The sequence below is a fragment of the Neovison vison genome, chromosome 5 (assembly GCF_020171115.1).
Source record: "Neovison vison isolate M4711 chromosome 5, ASM_NN_V1, whole genome shotgun sequence".
Classification (NCBI taxonomy): Eukaryota; Metazoa; Chordata; class Mammalia; order Carnivora; family Mustelidae; genus Neogale; species Neogale vison.
In genome coordinates this window covers 158,255,204-158,279,983 of record NC_058095.1, presented here as the reverse complement: position 1 = coordinate 158,279,983, position 24,780 = coordinate 158,255,204, and the positions used below count along the sequence as shown (strand labels likewise).

At 41.0% G+C, this 24,780-nt stretch overlaps 1 protein-coding gene across 6 annotated transcripts in view; it reads right to left on the bottom strand.

The window, feature by feature from the left end:
* TPP2 (tripeptidyl peptidase 2) overlaps positions 1 to 24,780 on the bottom strand; it is a 69,927-nt gene that overhangs the window by 16,593 nt on the left and 28,554 nt on the right. For 4 of the 6 annotated variants that reach the window (XR_006384704.1, XR_006384705.1, XM_044250055.1 and 1 more), the window contains exons 9-24: positions 22,760 to 22,887; positions 20,626 to 20,725; positions 17,172 to 17,320; positions 15,428 to 15,543; positions 14,705 to 14,873; positions 13,842 to 13,999; positions 13,477 to 13,553; positions 11,509 to 11,615; positions 9,760 to 9,914; positions 8,286 to 8,402; positions 7,946 to 8,046; positions 7,253 to 7,349; positions 6,253 to 6,390; positions 4,046 to 4,290; positions 3,714 to 3,792; positions 1,547 to 1,585 (exon numbers count right to left, since the gene is read on the bottom strand). Coding sequence is in view for 4 of the 6 variants with exons in the window: in XM_044250055.1 (XP_044105990.1) it covers positions 1,547 to 1,585; positions 3,714 to 3,792; positions 4,046 to 4,290; positions 6,253 to 6,390; positions 7,253 to 7,349; positions 7,946 to 8,046; positions 8,286 to 8,402; positions 9,760 to 9,914; positions 11,509 to 11,615; positions 13,477 to 13,553; positions 13,842 to 13,999; positions 14,705 to 14,873; positions 15,428 to 15,543; positions 17,172 to 17,320; positions 20,626 to 20,725; positions 22,760 to 22,887 (1,975 nt within the window). In the remaining 2 variants the exon portion in view is untranslated. The remainder of the gene's footprint in view (positions 1 to 1,546; positions 1,586 to 3,713; positions 3,793 to 4,045; positions 4,291 to 6,252; positions 6,391 to 7,252; positions 7,350 to 7,945; positions 8,047 to 8,285; positions 8,403 to 9,759; positions 9,915 to 11,508; positions 11,616 to 13,476; positions 13,554 to 13,841; positions 14,000 to 14,704; positions 14,874 to 15,427; positions 15,544 to 17,171; positions 17,321 to 20,625; positions 20,726 to 22,759; positions 22,888 to 24,780) is intronic. The other 2 variants (XM_044250056.1, XM_044250058.1) reach the window with 1 other exon arrangement.

Sequence of the window (24,780 nt, the reverse complement as noted above, 5' to 3'; positions counted from 1 at the left end):
ACCTTTTCTTCATTTTCTAAAGCAGTGGCTTTCAAGCTATTTTCAGGATGACCCAAAGATAAACAATCTATAAATAAAAAGAAATTTGTTTTATGAGTCTGATGAGTGACATTTACTACTTTATTTTGTTTTCATGTTAAAGCTGGTTATATTTCATTAAATGAATGTACATGGCTCAGAAACAGGCCGCAACGTTCAGCCCACAGCGAAGCAGATATTCCTTTAACTGGAAAGAGGATTCCCAGTGGGGCATTTTGTTTGAATAAAGTGTTTACCATTACATAACAATACAGACATTACAGAAGTTCTCTTTAATAAAGGCACTCCATCTGTTCTAAAATGGTGATCCCTAGTTTCACATCACTGCGAATTAAGAAAGAGCTATCTTTTATTTATACCTTAAAACACAAAATCTTGGGGCACTTGGGCGCTCAGTGGGTTAAAGCCTCTGCTTTCGGCTCAGGTCATGAGCAGAGGGTCCTGGGATTGAGCCCCACATTGGCTCTCTGCTCAGCAGGGAGCCTGCTTCCCCCTCTCCCTCTGCCTGCCTCTCTGCCTACTTGTGATCTCTGTCTGTCAAATAAATAATAAATAATAAAATCTTAAAACAAAACAAAACAAAACAAAACCAAAACAAAATAAAACACAAAATCTTAACGATGCTTCTCGTCTGAACAGGAGAAAGCAGTAACATGCTGAATGAAGCCAGACAGCTGAGTATGTATATCCCTTCCACTAAGTACCTAAGAAACAGAATTCTGCTTTTGTTTTGAGTGAAATTTGGCTCTCGCAGTCAATCAGAGATTGTCTAATAAGTTGTAGGGAAATTATGGTCTTAAGCCTGTTCGTATTCTTAGAGTCAATTTTAACCTGGGGTGGAAAGTCCTTCTTTCTGTTCCCACCACGCACTGCTCTGTCTCTGCTCCTCCAGCATGATGACGCAAGAGTAGGGAAGAAACTGTTTTCAAATTTCTTCATAGTATTTTAATAATCAAATCATCCAATTTAAGAATGTTTTTGGGGCGCCTGGGTGCTCAGTGGGTTAAGCCCCTGCCTTTGGCTCAGGTCATGGTCTCAGGGTCCTGGGATGGAGCCCCGCATTGGGTTCTCTGCTCAGCAGGGAGCCTGCATCACCCCCCCCAATAAATAAATAAAAATCTTCAAAAAAAAGTTTTTGGACTTTAAAAAGAATTGTTTTGACTTATATAGCTAAGAAAAAAATTACATTAATTTCTCTGTAGGATTTTAGATATGTAAAATTTCAAATACTATTTGGCATATCTGTAGCTAAGAAATGAATAGCATTAAATTTTTTTTCTAGACACACATAAAACAGGGGTCCTTCCAGCAGTTTATGGCAGGAAAAAAACTTCAGGAAAGCAGTACGTCAACACCGACAAGCTAAAAGCACTATACTGCAGAACTTAAAGAAAGGAAACTAAGAGAGAGATGTTTTTAGCAATTTATAATAGATGACAGAAAAAAAGTTTAACTAATATGCAAATAAGGCTTTAAGACATCTTTTTCAAGAACTGACAATCAGTACCTTTTTAAATTTTCCTTGTCGTTTTGCTGCAGACTGCCCCTGGGAGTTAGAAGGACATTCTGTAAGAAAACATGCACAATCTACACGGGATGGAGACACCGTCTGTCTAATTGTCTTCCAGTTTATATCCCACCTGCATTTGTCTCCGTAAGAAGGGTCAGGTCTACGATCAAAATGGCAGGCTTTTAAAGAAAGCGACATTGCCACTTTCACTTTAATAAAAATGTAATCAAATAGGTTATGCCTAAGGGCAAATGTTTTCAACTCTGTATTTAAAAAATTGAGCACAGCAAAATCTGTTAGTTATCAAAAAAGCTTTTAAAAACATTAAATTGTAGCTGACAGTCCAGAGTCTGATTTCAAGGAAGTCACAACAATCACACATGACCGGGCATCATCACATTCAAGGTGACCATGAAAAGCAGAAGTGAAAAAACACTCACCTTCCCAACTACCAAACCAGTGAGAAATGCACAGTATGAGGTAAGATTAAACAAACAAGGTGCTGACAAGTGCAATGAACTCTATGCCTTTAGGTTTTGCTCTCTCTCAAGAAAATCTATGCGGTGAGTAGTCACCTGGTAAATAGCAACTACAGTTAATCCCATTCTTTTACAGTTTACGCCTCTGGAAGAACACTAGGAAGTAGTAACTACCTCTGACTTGCTAAAAGTGTACTTTTAGTGACAATGCTTTTCTGTCATAACCGTCACAAGAAGTAGACACCTGAGAAGAGTTATCTGGGTGAGAACCCCATCTCCCCATCCAGGGCGCCCACAGTTGGAAGCAGCCCTGCTGCCCAGGAAGCGAAGCCTACAAAAAAAAGACCAGGACCTCTTAAATCTGTATGTCTATGAATTCCAGTGTCGTTGACTACTGATTAACTTCAAATGACACTAAAGTGTATCTATACATAAGTACAGTTGACCCCTAGACAACATGGGGGCTGGGGACACTACTGTCCCACCCAGTTGAAAATTCTTGTACAGACTCCCCCAAAACTTAACTACAAACAGCCTACGGTTGCCTGGAAGCCGTAACAATACATACACAGTCAAGTGACATATTATTTCATATATATTCTTAGATTAACAGTAAGCTAGAGAAAATGTTATTGAGAAAATCACAAGGAAGAGAAAATATATTTACAGTACGCTACTCTATCTACTGGAAAAGAGACCCCACAGGTAAGTTGACCGCGCAGTTCAAACCCGTGTTATTCATGGGTCAACTGCAGTATCGATTGAAATGACACTCAAGAAATGTCAGGGCAAACCGTTTTTTCAAAGCACAGAATTCCCAAGTTACGCCTCTAAGACAGCAGTAAGTGACCTGTGGTTCAATAATGGCAAGAAGTATACTTGTTAAGATGTAAGAAATCTATTCCATCTTGGTGTGGGTATTTATGATTCCAGAATCAGGTAGGAGACCACTATGTAAGATCTGATGCTAAGGAGAAATGTAAAACTGTAAGAATGACAACTTCTATCTGCATCGAGCTAGCGTGTGACAGAACATGACAGATCCACGTTAACACTATTCCCATAATAAACGTGCAATGAAAACAGATGGAAAAGTTAAAATAAGTACCTATCCAGTTGTGATGTTTATCTCTACTATGTAACAACCAGAAACGTGTTTTTAATGGCATAATTTTAAAGCTATAAAATAAAAGGCAATGCCAAAAGAAGTATCTCCTAATTATCTACACAATTACGGACAATTCCAACTAAGAGAAAGGTCTGTACAAGTGAGAAAAATACTGCTCGTTAGAAATGTTTTGACTGGTTTTCTAGAAGTAACCCAAGACCCGACTTATTTTTATATCCACGATATTATGTTGGTTAAAATTCCATAAAATGTTTTAACTTCAAAGATCCCATTCGCTTAAGCCAAGTTTAATCTGCACCTACATGTTTCAAAGGGAGCTTAGCCATGCAAGGTAGGACCAGTTCAAGGCCCAAGTACTTAGGCCTGGAAAAAAAATACTAAATATTTTAAAATACAATCAAATATTAATTGACCTTTGGGAAAAAACTACTCAATTTTTTTTTTCCCCCAGGAAGAGCTTCTCTTTTATGCGTTAAGTGTGGGATTAATTCCCATTTTTTAAAGGAATGGAAATTTTGGAATAGGTAATTTCAGTGTTAAAAAAAAAGATACTTACAGCTTTCTTCCCAAGTTCAGTCTTGGATAATGTTAAGGATCCTGCAAGGTAGCATCCAGGTCCCGCCCCTTTAGGTATTCTAATAAGAAAGTTCAAAAGAGAAATAAAAGGAACTAAAGAGAAAGTCTCAGAAAGATAATCAAGGGGCAAAACATCAAAACAATTGCATTCTGAAATAATTCCCATAGCTCGGTTTTCAAAAATCAAAGGGAGAAACAATCTTACTCTAAAATGGTTAAGTGACAACATAAATAAACTTAGCTCAATGTAATGAGCTCACATGAAAAGATTACAGTAGAGACACATTAAGTGTAAGCAACACTGTCACTTACTTGTCATCTGGTAAGGAGGTAACAAAGAATGGTTGGTTATATTTGGGTGGTAATGTCAAATTACTTGATTTCTTCTTTCCTAGAAGTGCAAGACTATGATTTTCATGAATATCTAAGCTCAAGGTATTAGACAACCTATGAGAAACTATGAATGGAAGATCTTTAAGACGTTCCAAATCGCTGATCTGCTCATGACGAATCTGTAGTCGGATTGTATAATCTCCTTTCTCCAGTTTCAAAGAATACTAAAAAAGACAAGGAACATTTGGAAGAAGAAAAGTCAACAGAAATTATAGCCAAGTCAACAGAAATTCTAGGAAGAGGATAAACAGGAACAGTCACCACTTACACTATGTGAGCACTTACACTATGTGAGGAACAGTGTGCGTGTGCACGCACACACGCACACACCTACACACAAGGGCCTGAACGTGCAGGTGAAGAAGCAGTCCCAGGAACATCACTTGAACAGCCCAAGGCCCCGTGCAGAATAAAGGATAAAGGAGCTGAAGGCAGGTATGGCTCCCAAGCCCTCAATTTCCCACATCAGGCCACGCCCATACTCTCAGCTAAGTCAGTGTCTTCTCAAGACTCATAAAAGCAATGTTCCTCTAGTTCGTGAGTCCTCAGAAACATGTAAAAACCACCACCAAAGGGGTGCCCAGGTGGTTCAGTCATTAAGCATCTGCCTTCGGCTCAGGTCATGATCCCAGGGTCCCAGGATCGAGGCCCACATGGGGCTCCCTGCTCCTCCCGCTCCCACTCCCCCGTTTATGTTCCCTCTCTCTGTCAAATCAATAAATAGTACCTTTGGAAAAAAAAAATAAAAAATAAAACACCACCAAAACGAGCAAAACTGAAGTGCCATATAACATCTAAGACAAATATATACACGTGTGTATACACAACTGTTCATCTTTATGTCACAACCAAAGTGCCACACACCTCTTTATCACAGACGGGAAAAACGGAACCGGCAAGGTGGAGGAGTACAGACCTACGTGGCTCCTCCTAGCTAACCTGCTCAGGAGCACGGCACGCCGTTTCCTCTGAGATTTTAAAAGCAACAAAGTAATGGCACTGCAATAACCCAGTCTGTACTGCGATGTGACCGGGCTTGAAGGGAATCATTCCCTGACTAGTTAACTGAAAAAAACCTGCACAAATTATTTTCACTATTTGGCATAAAATTATACATGTTACAGGAAACACCTCATTTCTTTGTAACAATGTATTAATCAGGGATGAAACTTCTATAAACTGCATGAGTCAGGGGCACCTGTGTGGCTCAGTCACTTGAGTATCTGCCTTTGGGTCACATCAGGATCCCAAGGTCCTGGGATCAAGCCCCGCACTGGGCTCCCTGCTCAGTGGCAAACCTGCTTCTCCCTCTCCCTCTGCCCCCTCTGCTCGTGATCTCTCTCTCACTCACTCACTCACTTTCTCTCTCAAATAAATAAAATCTTAAAAACAAACAAACGAAAAACCCTATGTGATTCAAAGTTTTTCTCCTTTCATACAACAGTGCCAAACACTATTGAGTACACAGCTGTCTCAGGAGGAAATCAATTTGGAAGGTCTAATAAACACTAATAAACACTTGGCACTGCCATACAGTGCGTTTCATCCCGTTCAGACCTTGGATCATTTCAAGATGCTAATATCATCTTAGATGATTTGCTCTCAGCCTTCATGTGGTGGAAGCAGTGGGGAGGAAGTAGAAATAATTAAAATTAAAAGCTACACCAGGGGTGTCTGGGTGCGTTGTCAGTGAGCGTCTGACTCTGGGTTTCAGCTTGGACCTGATCTCGGGGTCAGGAGACTGAGCCCTGTGTTGGGCTTTGTGCTCAGTGCATAGTTTGCTTGAGTTTCTCTCTCCCTCTGCTTACCCCCCTCAAATAAATCTTAAAAAAAAAAAAAAAAAAAAAAAAAGCGGCTATACTGTCTAGTGCTCCCAAGCTTCATCCATGCACTCCTCTATCCCACAACTTGATTTAGCTGACTTACATAGCTGAGAGGCTGTCAAGACAACTAACTGAGCTTCTAGCAGTTGTCAAAGAACCAAATACAAAACTATAGCATTAAAAAAAAAAATCATCAAAACACCTAAACCCACAAAACCAAAAATTATCATAAATAAGAAATCAGAGATTCATTAGTTCAGGGAAAGCCTCAGTTAATTCCAAAAATCACTGCCAATTTTATACCTGATGTGGATAGGCATCTCCTGAACCCATCTGTCTTTTGTTCTGGTCAAATATAATCCACAGTTGGCTGTCAAACTCGGATTCATACAGTAGTTCACAAAGTAGCGGGCAGCTTGGAGTTACTTCCCCACTCTTGGGCTATAAAAAAATAATAAATAATATGATTTATATGGTTTTTAATGTAGATTTGTAATACTGTTATTGATGAGATTTTTACAAGTATTAAAAACATTTTCTTCTGGTAACCAATTTTAAAACGTAGAACATCCAATACTTTGGCATTAATTAAAGGCATTTTTCTTTCACAAGATTTTAAAAATATAAACCTAGCTATTTTTAAGCATTAATAAATATTCTTCAGAACCTCTAATCACTTCATAAAATTGAAATTTGACAATTCACTGAAATCAATCATCTCAACATTAAAACCAAATTCATATTGTGCTTCAATGAGTTTCACCGAAATCTTACTGATCCTACAAAACTCTTGGATTCTACACTTACAAGTAGCCTCAACTACCTTTACTGCTCATTCAACTCAAGGTTATTCTGACTTCTCATTGTTTTAGCGCCTGCCTCAGAGGAAAACCACCAGACCCAGTAAGGTAATCAGACAGCATCCGGCACTGATGAGACATCGACCACTGGACAGCTAATACTGGACAGGTACCTCTGAATAGGCGAGTACAAAAACTAAGGCTCAAAGGCCCAAAGGCCAGGTCGCCACTAAATGAGAGTCAACGACTTCAGACCCGAATAGTTCCCGGACCATCAGAGAGTCAACGACTTCAGACCCGAACAGTTCCTGGACCATCAGAAATGATAATTTCCCAAAGACTAATTCCAAATTAACCAGTGTTAATTACTTGACTCTATTTTATACATATATATACACACACACCCCTATACTAAATTCCTTATCCTTCCGTTTTTGACTTTATGATTCATGAACAAAATACAGAAGTTCATTTTGAGGCTATTCTTTCTTACATAAACCCACCTGATGAAAGTTATATGTCAGGACCATCTCATAAAGCTGACGATTATTTGGCAACACATCTCTTGATCCTAAAGGTTTTGTTTTTGCACTCAGTGGGCTGTAATTAGACAAATGCAAAAGTAATGTGATTCAGGAGTTCATTTACTGAGAGAAATAAACATAATCAACAAAACCTATAACACAGCACAATAAGTGAAAATGTGCATCTCTAAGCTCTGTCCTTCTTGGTAGATTTTATAATATTTTAATCATCAGCTTCCAGAATTCTTTACTGACTGAACCATGGCAATACGCGATCTTTAGTTTAAATTCTGCAATATTATGGAAACATTTTCAAGTGTCCACAAATAGCTCTTAACATAACTGGATCCCAACATTAGGGAAACAAGCACTAACAGTGTTAAGGCCAGGCAGGTTTTGACTTGCAGCCTCCTGTCCACGAACTGCAGATGGCAAGGACATGTCACAGGAGGGGTTGTGCAGATGCCACACTGAGAGCTTCACGCACTTGTCTACCTAAGGCTCGAAGCTACTGCTGGGGCTGTGTCTTAGAGAGCTGCCAAGATGCCTAGGCTGCGAGTCGGAAACTGCATTTTCATCTCCAGCACTGAGATGATGTACAGAGCGTAAGAGATGGCCCCGCTCCCACCACGCCGATGCGCGACACCGGCAGCCCTAACGCATCAATGATACCGCAGTGTCTGCACCCAGCTCTTCAGGGTGATGCAGGGAGCCAGATCTTCATACTTCAGGGAGGACTGAACATCGAAACGATTGATGCCTTCCGATGCATGCTACAAAAGATATTTATCAAATTAGGTTCTCAAACTTTACTGATAATAAACCACATTTAAAAAAAAAAACATTTGGACCTAAAATAAACCTCTGTAATGCCAAGTTTATAAGCGTCCATGAGCAAAGACTACTGTTATTTCAGAATCACTGCCCTGCTAACGTTTAAATAAAACCAGTGAGATTATTTTTCAATAACACCAATAACTGACATTAAAAATGATGGAAATGTGGAACTTACAATGTTTAGCTGAGGAGCAGTACACACTATTCCGTGGAAAGAAATGGTATAATCAATATTGACATCACTGAGACTTGCCCACCAGCGGGCAATGCAAAACTCAATTGCTTTCCCACCCTGTAAAGAACAATAAAAATTACAAATATGTCAATCTGTTTTCTCATTTTCCTTCAAATTACAGAATATAAATAGTAAGTGTTTTAAAGCAAGTCTAGCTTTCAGACTTTTCCTATTGGTACAGCTGTGCGTGGAGTTATACAATTACAGTTGCAAAGACAGAGTACAGGCGCTTAAATACACAGCTCTCTGCTCCTACGGTGCTTGTCATCGAAGATCGGAGGCAGCTTTTGGGAGCACACAACAAAATAATAGTGAAAACAAACTGCAATAAAAACTTCAGACCAAAGGAAAAATGGTAAGAACAACAATGATAAGGAAAGGTGCACCACAGCTCCATGAGGCACAGTCAGCGCCCACAGCTGAGTTTGGGGCTCAGAGCCGCCGGGCAATCAAAACAAAATGAAATTATGCTCCTTTACATCCTTCTCCCTATTACAAAAATTAAAAACAAAAACTGTTTTTAGTACTGAGTTTTAAATTAGGTTTTGTAGTGATCAGTACATTATGGAGTCTGAAGACGGGTCAGAGGACACTAACAGACCAGAGCGCGAGCAGCAGTCATCAGAGACCTAAAAGACACAGGAAAGATGCGAGCACTGCGCGACCACAGGAAGCAGCAGGCTTAAGGAAGAACATCAGGGGCGCCTGGAGGCTCAGTGGGTTAAGCCTCTGCCTTGGGCTCAGGTCGTGATCTCAGGGTCCTGGAATTGAGCCCCGCATCGGGCCCTCTGCTCAGCAGGGAGCCTGCTTCCCCCTCTCTCTGCCTGCCTCTCTGCCTACTTGTGACCTCTCTCTGTCAAATAAATAAATAAAAATCTTAAAAAAAAAGAAAGAAAGAAAGAAAGCAAGAACATCGGTGCATTCCACTCCCATGAAGGAAGAATACAGCCCAGGAAAGGGTGGGGACCCGCCACACCGAGGCCATTCTGGTGGGAAGCAGTGGCGGCTTTACCTAGACAGCAGGACGGCCTCCGGCAGTCTTGACAGCTGGGCATTAATAAAATAACAAGTAGAACAATCTTAAACAAGGAAATAGTCTCCTGTGTGATGAGGAAACAGTTCCAATCACGCTTTGCAGTGTAAGCCATCACAATCTAGCAGACCAGCACTTTTCTTTGACTATGTTTACTGAAGAGTTCAAATGATTCATATTGACCTCCAACTTGGTCTCAAGTATCCCACTGAGACTACCCACCTTCCTACTTCACTTATTCAGCATTAATAAAAATATTCAGCCCCAGTACAGTCTGAATACAAACTGTGAAATCAAATTCCAATACTCGGGCTTAGCCCATACCAAAAATAAAAGAAAGAAATCATTTTGGGGATTTCAAATTGGTAATTAAAAACTTACTAAGACAGGAAAAGCTTCAGTCAGTGTTCCTTTTTCTGGAAGGGAACAGAACTTATAGAACTCATGACTTCGATATGCTCTTTGCTTCACGAGCTGTACCGCGTGAAGAACAAACTTGGCTGACACCTCCGAGGAACACGAACACACGGTGACTTCTAAAATGAGGGGAGGAAGCCAAGTTGTAAACGGACACGTGGCTGTTTGCATTCCAACTCTTTAAAAAGCAACATCTCAAGAATAAAATGATACATTCAAAAGAAATCTGCATATTTCCTTAAAAACAAAGAGTCGACAAAACATTAATCACGATGAAAGGGGAGGAAGATAAACAAATCAGTATCAAAATGAACAACCGCTATGCTCCAAACACCACGGAACAGCAGGTGTCCATGGACAGACACAATGACCCTAATCAGGTCATTTTTATAACCCTTTGCCCCTCTGTGCTATGGGGAAACTTGCTTTTAGCTAGAAACCAACCAATTCCTGATAAAAGAGGATGCCTAAATTCCATGTCTATTTATTCAATTTCATTCGTAACTTCCTAGTCTCTCCCTCCTGTCTACTTCTAGAAAGTATGACCATCAACTACACATTCTCAGCTTTATTCTGAGACCGAGCTGGAGACAAAACCAAAATCACTGTGAAGCAGAATCAGCATCTTATCTAATGCACACCCACTCTAATACAGGGAACTTAAAGCAAGGCTTACGTCTCTGGTTCACAAGGTCAAGTGGGCGCAGAGCTCTGTGAACCTAATCAATTGCTAAGAATAAAAAATCTAGTGTTAGGACAGTATTTCTAATTATTTGAAATAGGATACATCTGTAGTACTTTTTTTTTTTTTTTTTTTGCTTTATATCCCCCATTTTACTGACACACAACTGACAATGTTCAGTAAGCTTAAGGTGTACACTGTGAAGATTTGATATATACATAGATATTGTAAAATGATTACTGTAGTAAGGCTAGTTAACACATCCATCACTTTGCATACTTACACCAATTTTTCTTTTGGTGGTGAGACTATTTCAGATCTGACTTTTAGCAAATTTCAAACACATAATTCAGAATAGTTAACTACAGTCACCATGCTGGACATTAGAGTCCTCGAACTTACTTTATAAGACAAAGTCTGTACCCTCTGAACACAATGTTCCCATTTCCTCCCCCTCTCCCGGTACATTTCTAATCTAAGACTGCTGAAAGCTCTGAGCTACATCCACTCCAGATTATTCTATAGATTCCTATTTTAAAAAAGTGAATTCTTTTCAATACCAACCAAGTCATAATTAGAGCATTATAATTACTGGCATTTACTGTTGAAAAGATATCAGATTCAATATTAATTAATCATAGATTTTCCTTTAGTATTCTTCATGTACATTTTATCAGAGCTTATTGTTCAACAATTCCATGGGGCCCTAAATGCATTAGGTAGCCCAGAGTTGTTCAACAATACAACTCTGACTCTGATCATTAACAGATAAGGTATTATTCTAAACTAAGTTAAAACCTTGAATATTAAAACATCTTCAGATAACTTGGATGATTTGATGTATGAACCAGTGCAAAGGAGTATGAGATCTTAGAATATTTCAAACTTAACAGCAAATATAGGGTGTCAGATAAAGTACTGTTATGACAAAAGCACAGATTAGAGACATACAAACGTCCTGTGGTCATAATCCTAGCAGAGATAGAAGGCAGATAAAGGAAGTGGTCAGGACAGACTCAAATGTTACTCACCAGCCCATGTTGCACCCTCAGGAACCTCAATAAAATGCCTTCGAATTTGACCAGGTTTAAAATGTACATCTGTCAAAGCTAGATCATAATGTGATGATTCATTTACTCTGAAAATTAAAAAAAAAATGGCTAAATGAGAAGCTGTCACCCAAAAAGGCTTTATTATCAGAAGCCCACTGGTACTCTAGATCGTACCGGTTGATCAGAAAGAAACACAGGGATTTAAAAGCTGGTTACAAAACAGTGTGCACAACATTATCTCATGTTTACAACATGTCAGCAGTGACATTAAGTTCTGGATAGCCCAGTGTAGATTATTTTTCTTTTTGTCTATATTACAATTTGTCTAAAAGACACAATTTACAGCTCCCTCATTCACTGGATTTCCCTATTAGAATCTGAACTATCATGAGTCCTAAATATTAAAATCAAAGGTAATGTTTCATATCACTGATACTGTCTTCCAGCTCTGAGACTGGCAATAAACCCCTTGTACAGCTCCAGAACACCTCATGCCATAAATGACAAAGGAAAGAAGAAAACTATTTTCATAGCACTTTTGTAGGAAACCAATGACACACAAAGGTCAAACGTGTAACATTCTACTACGGAAAACGAGAGAATATGCAAAGGACAAATTCTAATCAGTATGACAAACACTTAATGAACACCTTGTGTTTACATGAAGCACTGTTAAGAGCTACAAATACAACAGACAACAAATACAACATACAACATACAACACAAATACATACACAACATATACAAATACAACACAAATACAACATTCTCCGCTGCCCTGGCCAGTTTCACGAGGACAGGAAACCACCAGAAACATTTAAAGTGATATGCTCTGGGTGGACAGGAAGTGTTCATGGAAAAGACATAAAAGGTACTTGGTTTGTGGAAAAGCTTCCTGAAGGAGACGGTATCTCAGCGGATTAATGAATCTTAAAAATTATCTTGTCTAATATCCTACTGGACTTCAGGAAAATCTGCCTGAGATTTTCAGCATTCTACAATTTCTCATGTGTATGTCACTCTCGATCTCCTGAATTTCACCCCACGTTTCCTACGGGCTGACACCTGCTGCGCGATGATGGCTTTCCAGCTCACCCACCCAGGACCGACCGTTCACTGAGAACTCCCCATCGTCCTCGGGATTCTCATCTCACTCTCGTCCTTCACCTACTGGACAGTCTGGTTTGTTCTGAAGATACTGTATAACGGGCTCCACGGAGGAACTGGTAGGACACAGGCCCTGAGCCTTGAGCGGCCCCACACGAAGGGTAAATGAAACCTGACAACGTCTGGGCTCACGCTGGTGCCACTGGCATGTATGACGCGCCATGAAGGAGCAGGAAGGGACTCCCTGCACCGGGGAGGACTAGGAACGAGCCAGCCTGAGGAAGCCCAGGTGCCAGCACCAGTGACCGAGTGCAAAGGTGCAGTCTGGCGGGCAGGTGACAGGAAATGCTGGCTCTCGGGGACCGCTGTTCGCTATCTGAGAGAGCACGATCCTGGGCAGGATGTACTTTAAACAGGATGACAGAGCAGAGTTCCTTGGTCCTGGGGCGGAAGACCAGATGGGAAGGGAGAGTCTGGAAACCGACAGGAGAAGTGCAAGAACCAGAGAAAACAGGGATCCCACAGACAGGGGTTACGACGGTGGAGGGGGGTGGGGGATGGAAGAGGGACGAAGTAATCCTGTCCAGTACTGCGGGCGGCCAGGCAGCTGGGGGCACCGTCAGCTCCATGGAGTTTCGGTGCAGGCACAGGGCACGGGAGATGCACAGTCAAAAAGCAATAGAAAGACCACATGGCACCTTGAACTTTGTAAGCAAGAAGCAGAACTAAAGCCCAGGTACCTGATTCTGCTCTATCCATCTTTAAAAGTTCACACTATTTCCATAAATAGCCATTAAAAAATTGCACGTGACAGTCAGCTGTTGGCATCTCGTTACTTACTTGGTTGCTATAACGGCAGTGATTGGAACTCTGAACAGAGGACCTGCATTGGGGGATGCTATATCGTAGCCACAGACCTTGAAAAGAGAGTAAGTTTCAGTAGCCGTACACTTTTACGAGAGAAAAAAAACCTGACACGTATTCACAGAGTAAGTTAATCTGACTTTAAAACGTAAAGATCTTCAACACAAGTTGATGCCATTTTTTCTGGCGTTGGGTCACGTGTTTCACAGCACATAAACGAGTGCATGCGTAACCACCCCTGACCAATTCAGACCGACGGGGACACAGACTGCCTGCCACACCAGGTGCTTTTACACGCTTTAAAGAGTACTTAGAACGTAGCAGTGAAGATGCACCAATACCTCTGTGTAATGCAATCCTTCTCTTAAGCCCCTGGGATCCACACGTATGTTGATGTGTCTACATTGATTCATGAGTTCCAGATGGCTGGGACACTGGACCCAAGATGAATTTGAAGTTAAAGCTAAATGGAGCTGAAGGGATATTTTTTCGGCATTTTCTAGCATGAAAAAGACCAAAAATTAAAGATTAGTACTGTTTTCCTTTTCTTCCATTTTAAAAAGTTCAATCCTCTCCTAAAATCTAGCAGACGAGTTCAATCAGCTGTAAAATGTACTTGGGCCTGGGGTTCCAAAACACAGCTTAAGTAAAGTAGTCACAGAACCTTCCCTACATCTTAGGGCACTTGTGACCCATTCACACGTTTATCCAACATGGCTGTAGCCTTAAAATAAGGCGTTTTCGTGAGTATCTGTCATTACTGCACGCAGATAACAGCATCTAACTGAAAGGAAGACGCCAAGTACGCAGTGGTGACGACTTTGCTTACAGCTCCTTGAGCTGTGGTTCTCCCTGGCTGCTTCTACTTCCCAATCTCCAAACAAAACTCTCTCTTACACCCAAGTAGTAAGAGTGGTAAAGAAAAGGAACTGGAGATTTGACTACCCCAAATTCGGTAAAACCCTAGGTCACTGACAGCCCAGGCTATGGTTTTCCTCAGTGGTTACCAGGCTGAGCCATGAGGACACTGGGACCCCTGCTTTGCCACCACATCCATCCCCCTTAAACTATGTAGGATTTTAAAATAATACTGTCAACTCATGTTTCTCTATAGAACATGAACTCAAATGGCATTTCTCTCATACCACGGTATTCACTCAAACCACAAATGTACACTTCAGCTTAAAGTCCATTTATTACTCACCAGTATTTTCTGGAAATACAGGTTCAATGCCAACGCCATGATCTGAAGGTGCAGCCACCTGAACAGGGTCTCGGAGGTAGATGCCACGGTTATTTCCAACAGTAACAGTGAAACCTAATTTATTAGCAAATGATGTATTCTGAACGAGGTAGTCATAGGCTTTATCAACCTAATTGAAAGAACACAAACAATAAAGTATCAATGGTTGGGTCAAGAAAACATTGCTATAAATTACTAGTTTAATTTCAGTTGTGAAAAGGTACAGGTGAAAAGCTAGTTTCTACATTTGCCTCTAAACATGGTAACCCCAAGTAAGAGGGCAATTCTACCTTTTCAAACAAGACACCAGCCCAACCACTCACCCCTAGCTCCACACCGCTAGCCCCAAGTGACCAAAGTCAGGAGCTCCTCCATACACCATGACATTCACAGGTTTTGCCCTCGACATCTTCGCTTCGAATTCCTGCCCTCCACACGTCTTAGGTCTATTGTAGTTCTCTACAATAGATTTGTCTTAACTACAAAATTTGTAGTTAACTACAAATTTGTCTTAACTACAAAATCAGATTTCATATCCTCTTTGCTTACCAGTTCAGAAACTATTATGATCATATAATGTAAAATTAGATAAACTCAATCACCATTATAATAGGAAATATTATCCAGTAATAGCTAAGACCGAATCTTGATGACTTAATCCATTTTTCATAAAAACAACTCTACCTGAATAATACCATGTCCTTGGGCAAATACTTCTATATTGTCAGCCTTTACTGCAGTGTTTTCTAGAGCTCTTCTGACTGAATGAACCGTGTAGTTAACGTTATTAGCTTTCAGACCTGAAATGAAAAAGCAAAAGCAAGAAAGGAGTATTAGAGAGTTTGCTCCTTGAAACCTTTTCCCCCGCACCAGCAGAGATAACATGTACATTCTCTGGCTTTAACATCCTGTGTTTCAACCCTCATTTCTTAATGTTTTTGGAAAAACTGAACTACAACAGCCTGACTCAAACTGCTGGCAGAGCACATGGATTTCATTAAACAAAAAACGCTGTGTGCGCATTACGTAAGGGCACTAGTGAGCGCTCTGCAAAGGTGACGGAGACATGTGAAGCAGATACCTGAAGGCATTCAAATGACATTTTCTTTAAAAACACTGCTAGTCAAGGGGGCACCTGGCTGGCTTGGATGGTAGAACACGTGACTCTTGATCTTGGGGTTGTAAGTTTGAGCCCCACGTTGGGTGTGGAGATTACTTAGAATCTTAACAACACAGCTGGTCAAATGATATGGTCGCCGCCTACTAATCAACCTGGCTCTGCTATAGACACCAAGGGAACCTGAACCAGCAAAAAATGTGCCAAGGCCCGACCACGGCTCAATTAATTCAGCATCTCTGAGACTGAATCCCAGGACTGGTACTGATTAAAAGCTTCCTGGGTGATGCCGGGAGTAGCCAGAATGGGAGTGACTATTCTGCGGGAAAGATGTGAAGCCACCAACTTGTCAACTGTGTTGAACACTGTGGTTAGAGAGAAAAGATGAGGAATGCCGCACTCCTGTCCACTCCAGAGTTCATCAAATGCACGCGCATTTATGATATTGTAAGAAATGAACAAAACAAACATGAAACTATGGTGCTTTACGGTCAATCAAGAAAGTGGCCAATTTTGTCAGTGAGAATCCGAAAGAAGGTGATGCTCTATCAGGGAAGGAAAGGAGTCTCATCTTACCAGAATGCACAGGGGTTTGCAAGGCCAAAAAATGGCACAAAAGAATTCTAGGCAGAAGAGACTAAGCTGTACAAGGATGGAAGCAAGGAGCAAGGAGCAAGGAGATCTGGTGAGGTTTAGGAAAACCAGAAATGAAGGCAGAGAGTCCTGCGGCCTCACGAGAGGAATGTTCCTAAGGTGGAATCTCTGCAACAACCTGGTGACCGTAACTGAGGTCCGTCAATGCCGATGCCACCTGCTCAATTCCGTGAGCCGCCGGCACGACACCCCAGAAACCCCCACCTCCCTTCCCACCTTAGCCATCCCCACGGCATATTCACTGCCTTTTAACATGTGATATAAACTAGTTTTAGATTCTATTCACAGTCTGTCTCCCACCCCTATGATATATTCCACATGGGCAGGTACTTTCGAGCCAAAATAATGCTTGAGAGTCATTAACAGCAGATAAACGTATTTGTTAAATGAATGACCACACATTCAAATCCTTATTATCACACAATTATTCTCCATCTTAAACAGGGACATGACCAATTCCACACATTTTCTAATCATGCGAATTTCAGAAAACACAAATATCTGTCTGCAATAAGGTAAGAGAAATTTATTCAACTATTTTTTATGGCTACTGTCTGACCGCACATTATGCTATACACTGAAAATTCACCATCTGTTTCCCGGAATTTAGAAACAGTAGTAAGTCAGACCGCGTAGAGCACTAAGCAATGTCCTTACCTGAAAGTATCAGGGCGATGCCTCCACATGCATTGGGAGAAGACATGGATGTCCCGTTCATTAGCTGAGTTCCTCTCAATGTCCAGTTGGGAACAGAAGCGATGGCTCCGCCTGGTGCACTGATACTTACTCCAAGGGCCCCATCAGCACTGAATGAAAAGCCATTCAAGTTTGCTTACGAAGGTGAGAACCGGATAAACACGGGCATTCAAAAAAAGGCCACTGGTCACGTATATTAGAGTCCAATACCGTGGATAATTTGCAGTATTGCAATTAGTTAGGAAAAAAACCCAACACAGCTATTTCCCCATATGTAGCAATTATCTTCCTTAAAAGAGAACAGAATCTTGTATGTTTATATAAGTGCAAAAGGTTATCAGGTATATTTTTGGAGGGAAATAAATAAATGTCATTGCTTAGATTCCTTGATGAATCCACCTTGTCTTGTCTGCAATAAGTAGAAGCTTTGCCTTTGTCTAAAGTTCTAGCATCGTCTAAGAGAAATATGTGGGACACAGAGGGCATTTATTTTTTTTTTTAAAGATTTAATTTATTTGGGAGAAAAAGCACGCGCTTGCGTGTGTGCGTTGCTCCACAGGGGGAGTGGCAGAGGAACAAGGAGACACCCTGCTGAATGCGGGGCCCAACTCGGGGCTCCATCCCAGGACCGTGAGATCATGACCTGAGCCCAAGGCTTAATCCACTGAGCCATCCAGATGCCCCCAGAGGGCACTTAAGTTTCCAATAGCCGCTTTTTAAAAAAGTGAATGAGAAACTGGTAAAACTTATTTTAATAATGTATTTTATTTAACACAAAATAGCCAAAATATAATATGTAATCAGTAGAAAAAATGAGTTAATTTATATTCTTTTTTTGTACTAGTCTTAAATACGTGATGTACATTTCATACTTAGAGCACATCTCAATTCAGATGAACCTCACGTGACTCACGGCTGTCATACTGGATGGCTCAAGTCCCCAAGTCCCCCTCGTTGAGGGCTCTTGTCTCCATAGGACTAATGAGATAATGTCCACCCAGCACATCACCATTTTAGTCACCGAACACAAGCTCTGCCCTCCGCCCCAAGGAATAAGATGACGACACACTAACTTCGCCTTCCCTGAAGAGTGGCCGGAAGTTCCCCACAAAAGCTGTTGGCCTCTCCCTTCTACCACTCTTCTCCAACTGACTGGACTATTCCTCTTACTGGCTAAGAATACTAGTGCAATGTGGTTTCAGATTTTCACAGAGAGCTGAAAGCAATGTAAATCAGATCCTTCTCCTGCAACGGGTTGGTGGCACACCGTTTAGTGACTATCTTAAACACTGTTAAAAATATGTTGACCTGTAAAGATATTCATACAGTATTACTGTGTGACAAAAGGTTACAAAGGTGCCTGAACAGTGTGATCTCCCATTTACGCACAGGAGAATGCCTAAAAGAATGTGCACCAAAATGTCACTCAAACACATCACAGACAATGAGATTTAGGGTAATTTTTTAAATAAAGATTTTATTTATTTATTTGAGAGAAACAGAAAGATCACAAGTAGGCAGAGAGGCAGGCAGAGAGAGAGGGGGAAGCAGGCTCCCCACTGAGCAGAGATCCTGATGTGGGGCCCGATCCCAGGACCCTAAGATCATGACCTGAGCCGAACGCAGAGGCTTAACCCACTGAGCCACCCAGGTGCCCCTAGGGTAATTTTTACTTTCTTCTTTGCACCATCTATATTGTCTAACAACGTTCACCATAAGCACGTGGTATCTTGTAAGTGGAAGAGTCATAAATTCTACATGACTACATTCCATTGCTCTTTATTCATTTACACTACTCTATTAGTGATTATCAAAAGCATTTAGTAAGTGCCCTAAAAAGGGTTCCATGATATATAATTTTTATTAAAGAATAAAATTTGGGAGTGCTTGGCTGGCTCCGTCAGTAGAGCTGTGACTCAATCTCAGTCTGTGAATTCAAGTCCCATGTTGGGCGTGGGGCCTACTCTAAAAAAGTCATATAATTTAAAAATTTCCTTACATATACCTTTCATATTCCTTATTTAAAAACTTACATAAGCATTATGTAAGTTTCCTTTAAAAAGCTAACGATGTTTTTCTTCTAACAGTATATAATAAAAATTCAAAACATGCTTATGTAGACAGTATTTGGCAATCTGTCTTTAAGAACTATGCCAGGAAGTAAACACCAGGAAGTCAAGTAAATTCTGTACGTCTGTCTGACAGTCTTTCCTGACAAAGAGGATTTTTCAAATAGTACACAGAATATGCTCCATTCAGTGATCACTAATCAATGTTTTATACCCTAATAATTAAACCTAATAATTACACCATGTATTTGCAATAAAACTCCATGTTTATGGCACAGTAAACATGAACAAATTCTCTCAATTCCTAGAATAATTGGTTTGTGAATCAGTATCTCCTTAATCCAAGCTTCCCCCATAATGCATGAACTCATTTTTCTTGAAATAAATTCTTTAAATGTTTAACATTTAAACATTAAACCAATGGTGGTTTAAACATTCTCTGACACTTTGGGCTTATTCTGACCGTAGATAAAATGTTTCAAAATCAATCTTAGAAGAGAATCAACAAATTTAATAATTAATACTTCTATTAACTGAATCTATAACTTGTAAAACATTGCCAGCTTTGACTCTGAATCCTGGCCACTCTTATTCAGATGTGGAGTTTGAAGCAATTAGTCGGGCTGATGTGGGCAGTATATGGTGCTGATATAGGTAAGGCTTGATGAACCACACGGAGATCTATAGCCTGGATGTGTAACAGTTACAGTAAACTACTGAAATAAGTTTATTTTTTTAAGAAAGTATCTAGGAAAGAGTAGAGGCTATCTATAACTCAGAGGATTAAATTTGGCATTACCACATTGACCTGATTTAAGTCAAGCGGAGAAAGACAAATATCATATGATCTCCCTGATATGAGGAAGTGGTGATGCAACATGGGGGCTTAAGTGGGTAGGAGAAGAATCCAACCAATTTCTCTAATCCCCCCCCCTTTTTTTTTACGATTTTGTTTGTTTATGTCACAGAGAGAAAGCGAGCGAGCACAAGCAGGAGGAGTGGCAGGCAGAGGGAGAGAGGGAGAAGCAGACTCTCTGCTGAGTTGGGAGCCCGATACAGGGCTCAATCCCAGGGTCCGGAGATCATGACGTAAGCCAAAGACACACACTCAACCAACTGGGCCACCCAGGTGTCCCAATTTTTCTAACCTTATACTCAGAACAGTTATGTCATATATCTAACTATAAAATATCTAATTTATTCCTTTAATTACATTTCCCTGAAATTAGATTGTTCAAAATGAAAATGTTGAAAAGTAAAAACAAAAAAGTACCTGGTAAAGTTACCAAAACTTTGTCCCTCCCCACCACGAGTTGCGAAGGAGCCACGTAACACTCTCCACCTACCTGGGGCCCCTTGAAGACCATGTGTACTGATTTGCCGGTAATTTCTCTCTCAGAGAATACTCAGCAACCATCATATCAGGAGAAACATACGCACCAACACCTGTGGGATGAATTTCATCATGAACAAATGAAATAAAATTAGGTCCTATTTCTAAATCCACTGTTCACTCAGCTGTGTGACCGTGAGCAAATCACTCAATCATCCTGTACTACAGTCCTTGTTCATAAATGGAAAGAGAAAATTTAGTAAGCAAGGAAAGTTTACTATGTACCAGACATTAAACTAGGTACTTTGGTTTTAAATATAAAAACATCTACCAGGATTATCATGTAGATTAAATATAAACACATACCTAAAACTGTGTGTGTAAAAAAAAAAGAAATGTGTTTTAAACTATAAAATATAACTTTAGGAAAATAAGGGAATTGGTTTGCCTTCATTCTTAAATACCACTGTATCCAAAATTCTACCCACAAAGTAGGCAGTATCCCTCTTACCCGAAATAGCTGTAAAAACAAAGAGCAAAGATATTTCACATGCCACAGTCTTTCCGATAAATATGTAAAGGCAGACCAGCCAAAAAGGCTCTAAATTCACAGACTTATAGGGATCAAACTCACGTTCTTCATTCTAGAAATCTGGAAACAGGGCCCGGAAAGGGCTGAAAAAATGTACTAAGTGCACAGTGACCGGCAGAGAGGAAACTTAGAACCCAAGCCCGCTGGCTCCTAATTCCTCACAACATTGTACATACATGCGGAACAGGAGACTGGAGAAAATACATGAACTACGAGGATTTAGGTGAACAGTGCTGCCACATTAAACTGTAATCATTTTGTACAAGGTAGTTTCCATTTTTCAGTGAGTCTGGAGATAAGAAAATGCCAAAATACTGCGTACTGTGGCAGAGGGATAGGTTTTGATCTTCAGGTACCTTTCAGTCCTATTTTCTGTTTCATTTTAATTTGTGTATTTAAAGTATCTAGAGAACTGAAATACAAAGGACAGATTTCTGGTAGGCACTGTTGTTTCAACACACGATTTAACGGAATCACTTCAGCTCGAGGTTTTCAATTACACAAAGCAAGCTACACCTTGCTTGAGACTCAGAAGCTATATGCCCATAGTATGTCCTATAAGCTAAGATCACAGTTACTTAAATTTTTTAAAGGACCAGTTTTCTAGACTTGGATACCCAAATGTTATTACATATCTGTAAGCCTTTAATAATTACTATAATATGTATACATTCAAGAAGTTATTGATGAACACACCAGAAAAATTATTTGGGACCAAACAGCATTTCCTGTCACGTATCCAACTACAAATGGGAAGAGGTTTTAGCCTTACCTTGCTCTCAAAAACTTAGAAATAAAGGCAAAAATGCTAGTAGGCATCATCAATTACTATCCATTTGTTCCCTCAGTTCATTACCCTCCTCATTCATGCCTCGTATTAAAAAAACAGGGCTGGGTGTTATGTTCTGTGGGTGTTTTCGCACAAGTTGGCAGCCACAGCTAATTTTATCATGTTCATATCACGTTGCAGCTCATTCTGATTTCCCCTCACTCTTGTTGCCGGGCACCTTCCCCACTGAGAACCGTGAAACGGACACAGCATCTCACCCTCCAGACCAAAGAGGGGAAGAGAAGCCACGTTCACAGAGTAAATGTGTTTCAACTGCTTTTCTTCTCATAAAGCTTCCTTTATTGACATCTGATTCTCTCTGTATGTCCCAAGAGAAATTAAAGGAGCAAACTATATTATAAATAGTCATATTCTATAAATAAGAAGGGAGGCACATATCTATGTTTACGTTGTTCACTTAGTCTGGAAAACTCCTTCCATGTTCATTTCTACCTCCCTAAGTCCTCACTGGCACCAGAAAGCCTCGCCTGGATCCTTGAATCGGAAGTAACTGCACTTCTGCAAACACAGACTGGCCCTGGCCCTGCCTTACACCTCCTCCCCTAGTCCACTTCAGCCAGAGGCTCTCCACCAGGCTTCAACTGAGGGCACACACTCAAGGTTCACAAGGGCTTGCATACGGTAGAGATACAATTAACATCAGATTCGTGGAGCTTCTTGTTTGCTTGTTTTCAAACAAGTCTATTTCTAGAGCAGGACACTAACCTATGACACTGGATGTCGTTCCCCCCGGACAGCCGACTGTGGAAAGGCAGGGACCGTTATTCCCGGCACTTGAGACGTAAATGATGTTATGCTTCCACACGGCTTCACTGATCACTTCACAAATTCTCCTGAAAGACAGAGAGAAGTTCTTTGAACACACAAAACAGTGCCATTTTTCAAAACACGATTACACTGTGAAGAGATTTTCAAATATGGCTTTCATAAAGACCAAATGAAACTATGGGTTCCACGTAGAAGAACTGAAACAGTGGCTACAAGTGAGAGGTGTGCATTAGAAGCCGGGACATTCACAGACTGTCAAGGCTCAGCCTTGTTCCCAGCCCAGTGTGTGTAAGAAATTACCGTTCGAACGTGCGGCTGAGCACACTTTGGCACATCCACCCTTGGTGGAACACGACACAGCCAAGCCAAGAGACAGACCTCAGCTGGGTTTTAGTGTCAGGAAGGAGTGTTGGGACCAAGGTTATGTGGGAAGAACGCTAGATTTCACGTGGAATGTATGTAGGCAAAAGAAACCACAAAGGACTCAAGGCAAATACTGAAATATAGCAGGGACGGATTAGATTGGTGGGGAACAGATAGTGTGACTTGTACCCTCCCCTTAATATCATGTATTCAGAAATGACTCTGCAGAGGAATTCCTACATATATTTATGATTAATGGCAAAGGTGAAGGGGAACTAAGGCCAACAGGAAGAACTCCAGAGTAGGATTTAAAATACAGACTCTGGTTAGAGGTTGACAGCAAACAAGAAATGTACTGGTATTAAATAAAGGAGATGAAGTTAGACCATCGAGAAAGTGCAGTCAATAGAAAAAAGGCACAAGGTCAAGAACACCCCAATCCTGAGTGTGAAGGGAAAAATATTAGGGAAAGATGACCTTAAAAGTATGAATGTCAAAGGAAGAGAGAAAGAAACACACTCAGGTAAAAAAGGTACTGCAGCAAGAGAAGAGGGCAAGATTACATTCGCAAAAGAAATGAGTGAGGACGACAGGGTCATTGCCACAAGGGCAAGAAAGCGACGGGTCACAAGAAACCTAGTACCACTCATCTGAGAAAACGGAGTTATTTGAAACTGCAACTATAGGGCCTGGCTTGGTAATATTTTCATTTCGGCAGGGCTTTATTAAAGAGCTTCAGAAACTGGGTGACAGGTAGCTATGGGTGGCCGGTGTATGCGGGAGTGCTGGGAGTCCCATCTAGTGTAAACACACGAAATGAAGTCATTTCAGTTATTATTATGGAGAAAAAAAAGGTGAAGTAACATGATTTCAAGGCTGAGCCACTGAATTTAGCAGCAGCAGGACACCATGACACAGACAGGCGGGGAGTTGTGTGACACACATCAAAACGCACCAAGGAGCCCCGGAAAGGGTGACTAGGGCAGCCAGCCGCGCTCGCTGGGAGAATGAGGGAAAGCGGTGTGAAAGGAGGCGCTGTCTGTCTGGGAGCAGTTTTTAAGGACAGGAAATGGCAAACCAGAAAACCAGTGCAGGAGTGACTTTTAACCCTGAGCACGGCACTTATTTTTTTTAATTTTTAAAGATTTTATCCATTTACTTATTTGAGAGAGAGAGAGAGAGAGAGAGAGAGTGAGTGTGTGCATGTGCGCGTTTGAGTGCGGGATGGGGGGTTAGGGATGGGCAGGTTGGTAGAAGGGGAGGGAGAGAAAGAGGCAGAGAATCTCAAGCAGACTCTGTGCTGAGCGCAGAGCCCAGTGCGGGGCTCCATCCCATGACCCGGAGATCGTGACCTGAGGTGGAACCAAGCGTTGGACACTTAACCAGCAGGGCCGCCCAGACGCCCACGCAAACACTTCATTTACTACACTAGAAGCGAAGGCAGAGAAGGGGTCAGAGTAGGTTGTAGGAAGGTCAGGAGCCCCCTAGGAGGGCTTTAATCTTCTCTGGGAAAGGAAGAGGTGAGAACACCAGCTGAGGGAAGAAAAGAAGTCACGGAAGGTCTTCGAGGAGAAAAGGTGGCGTAAATGGCCACC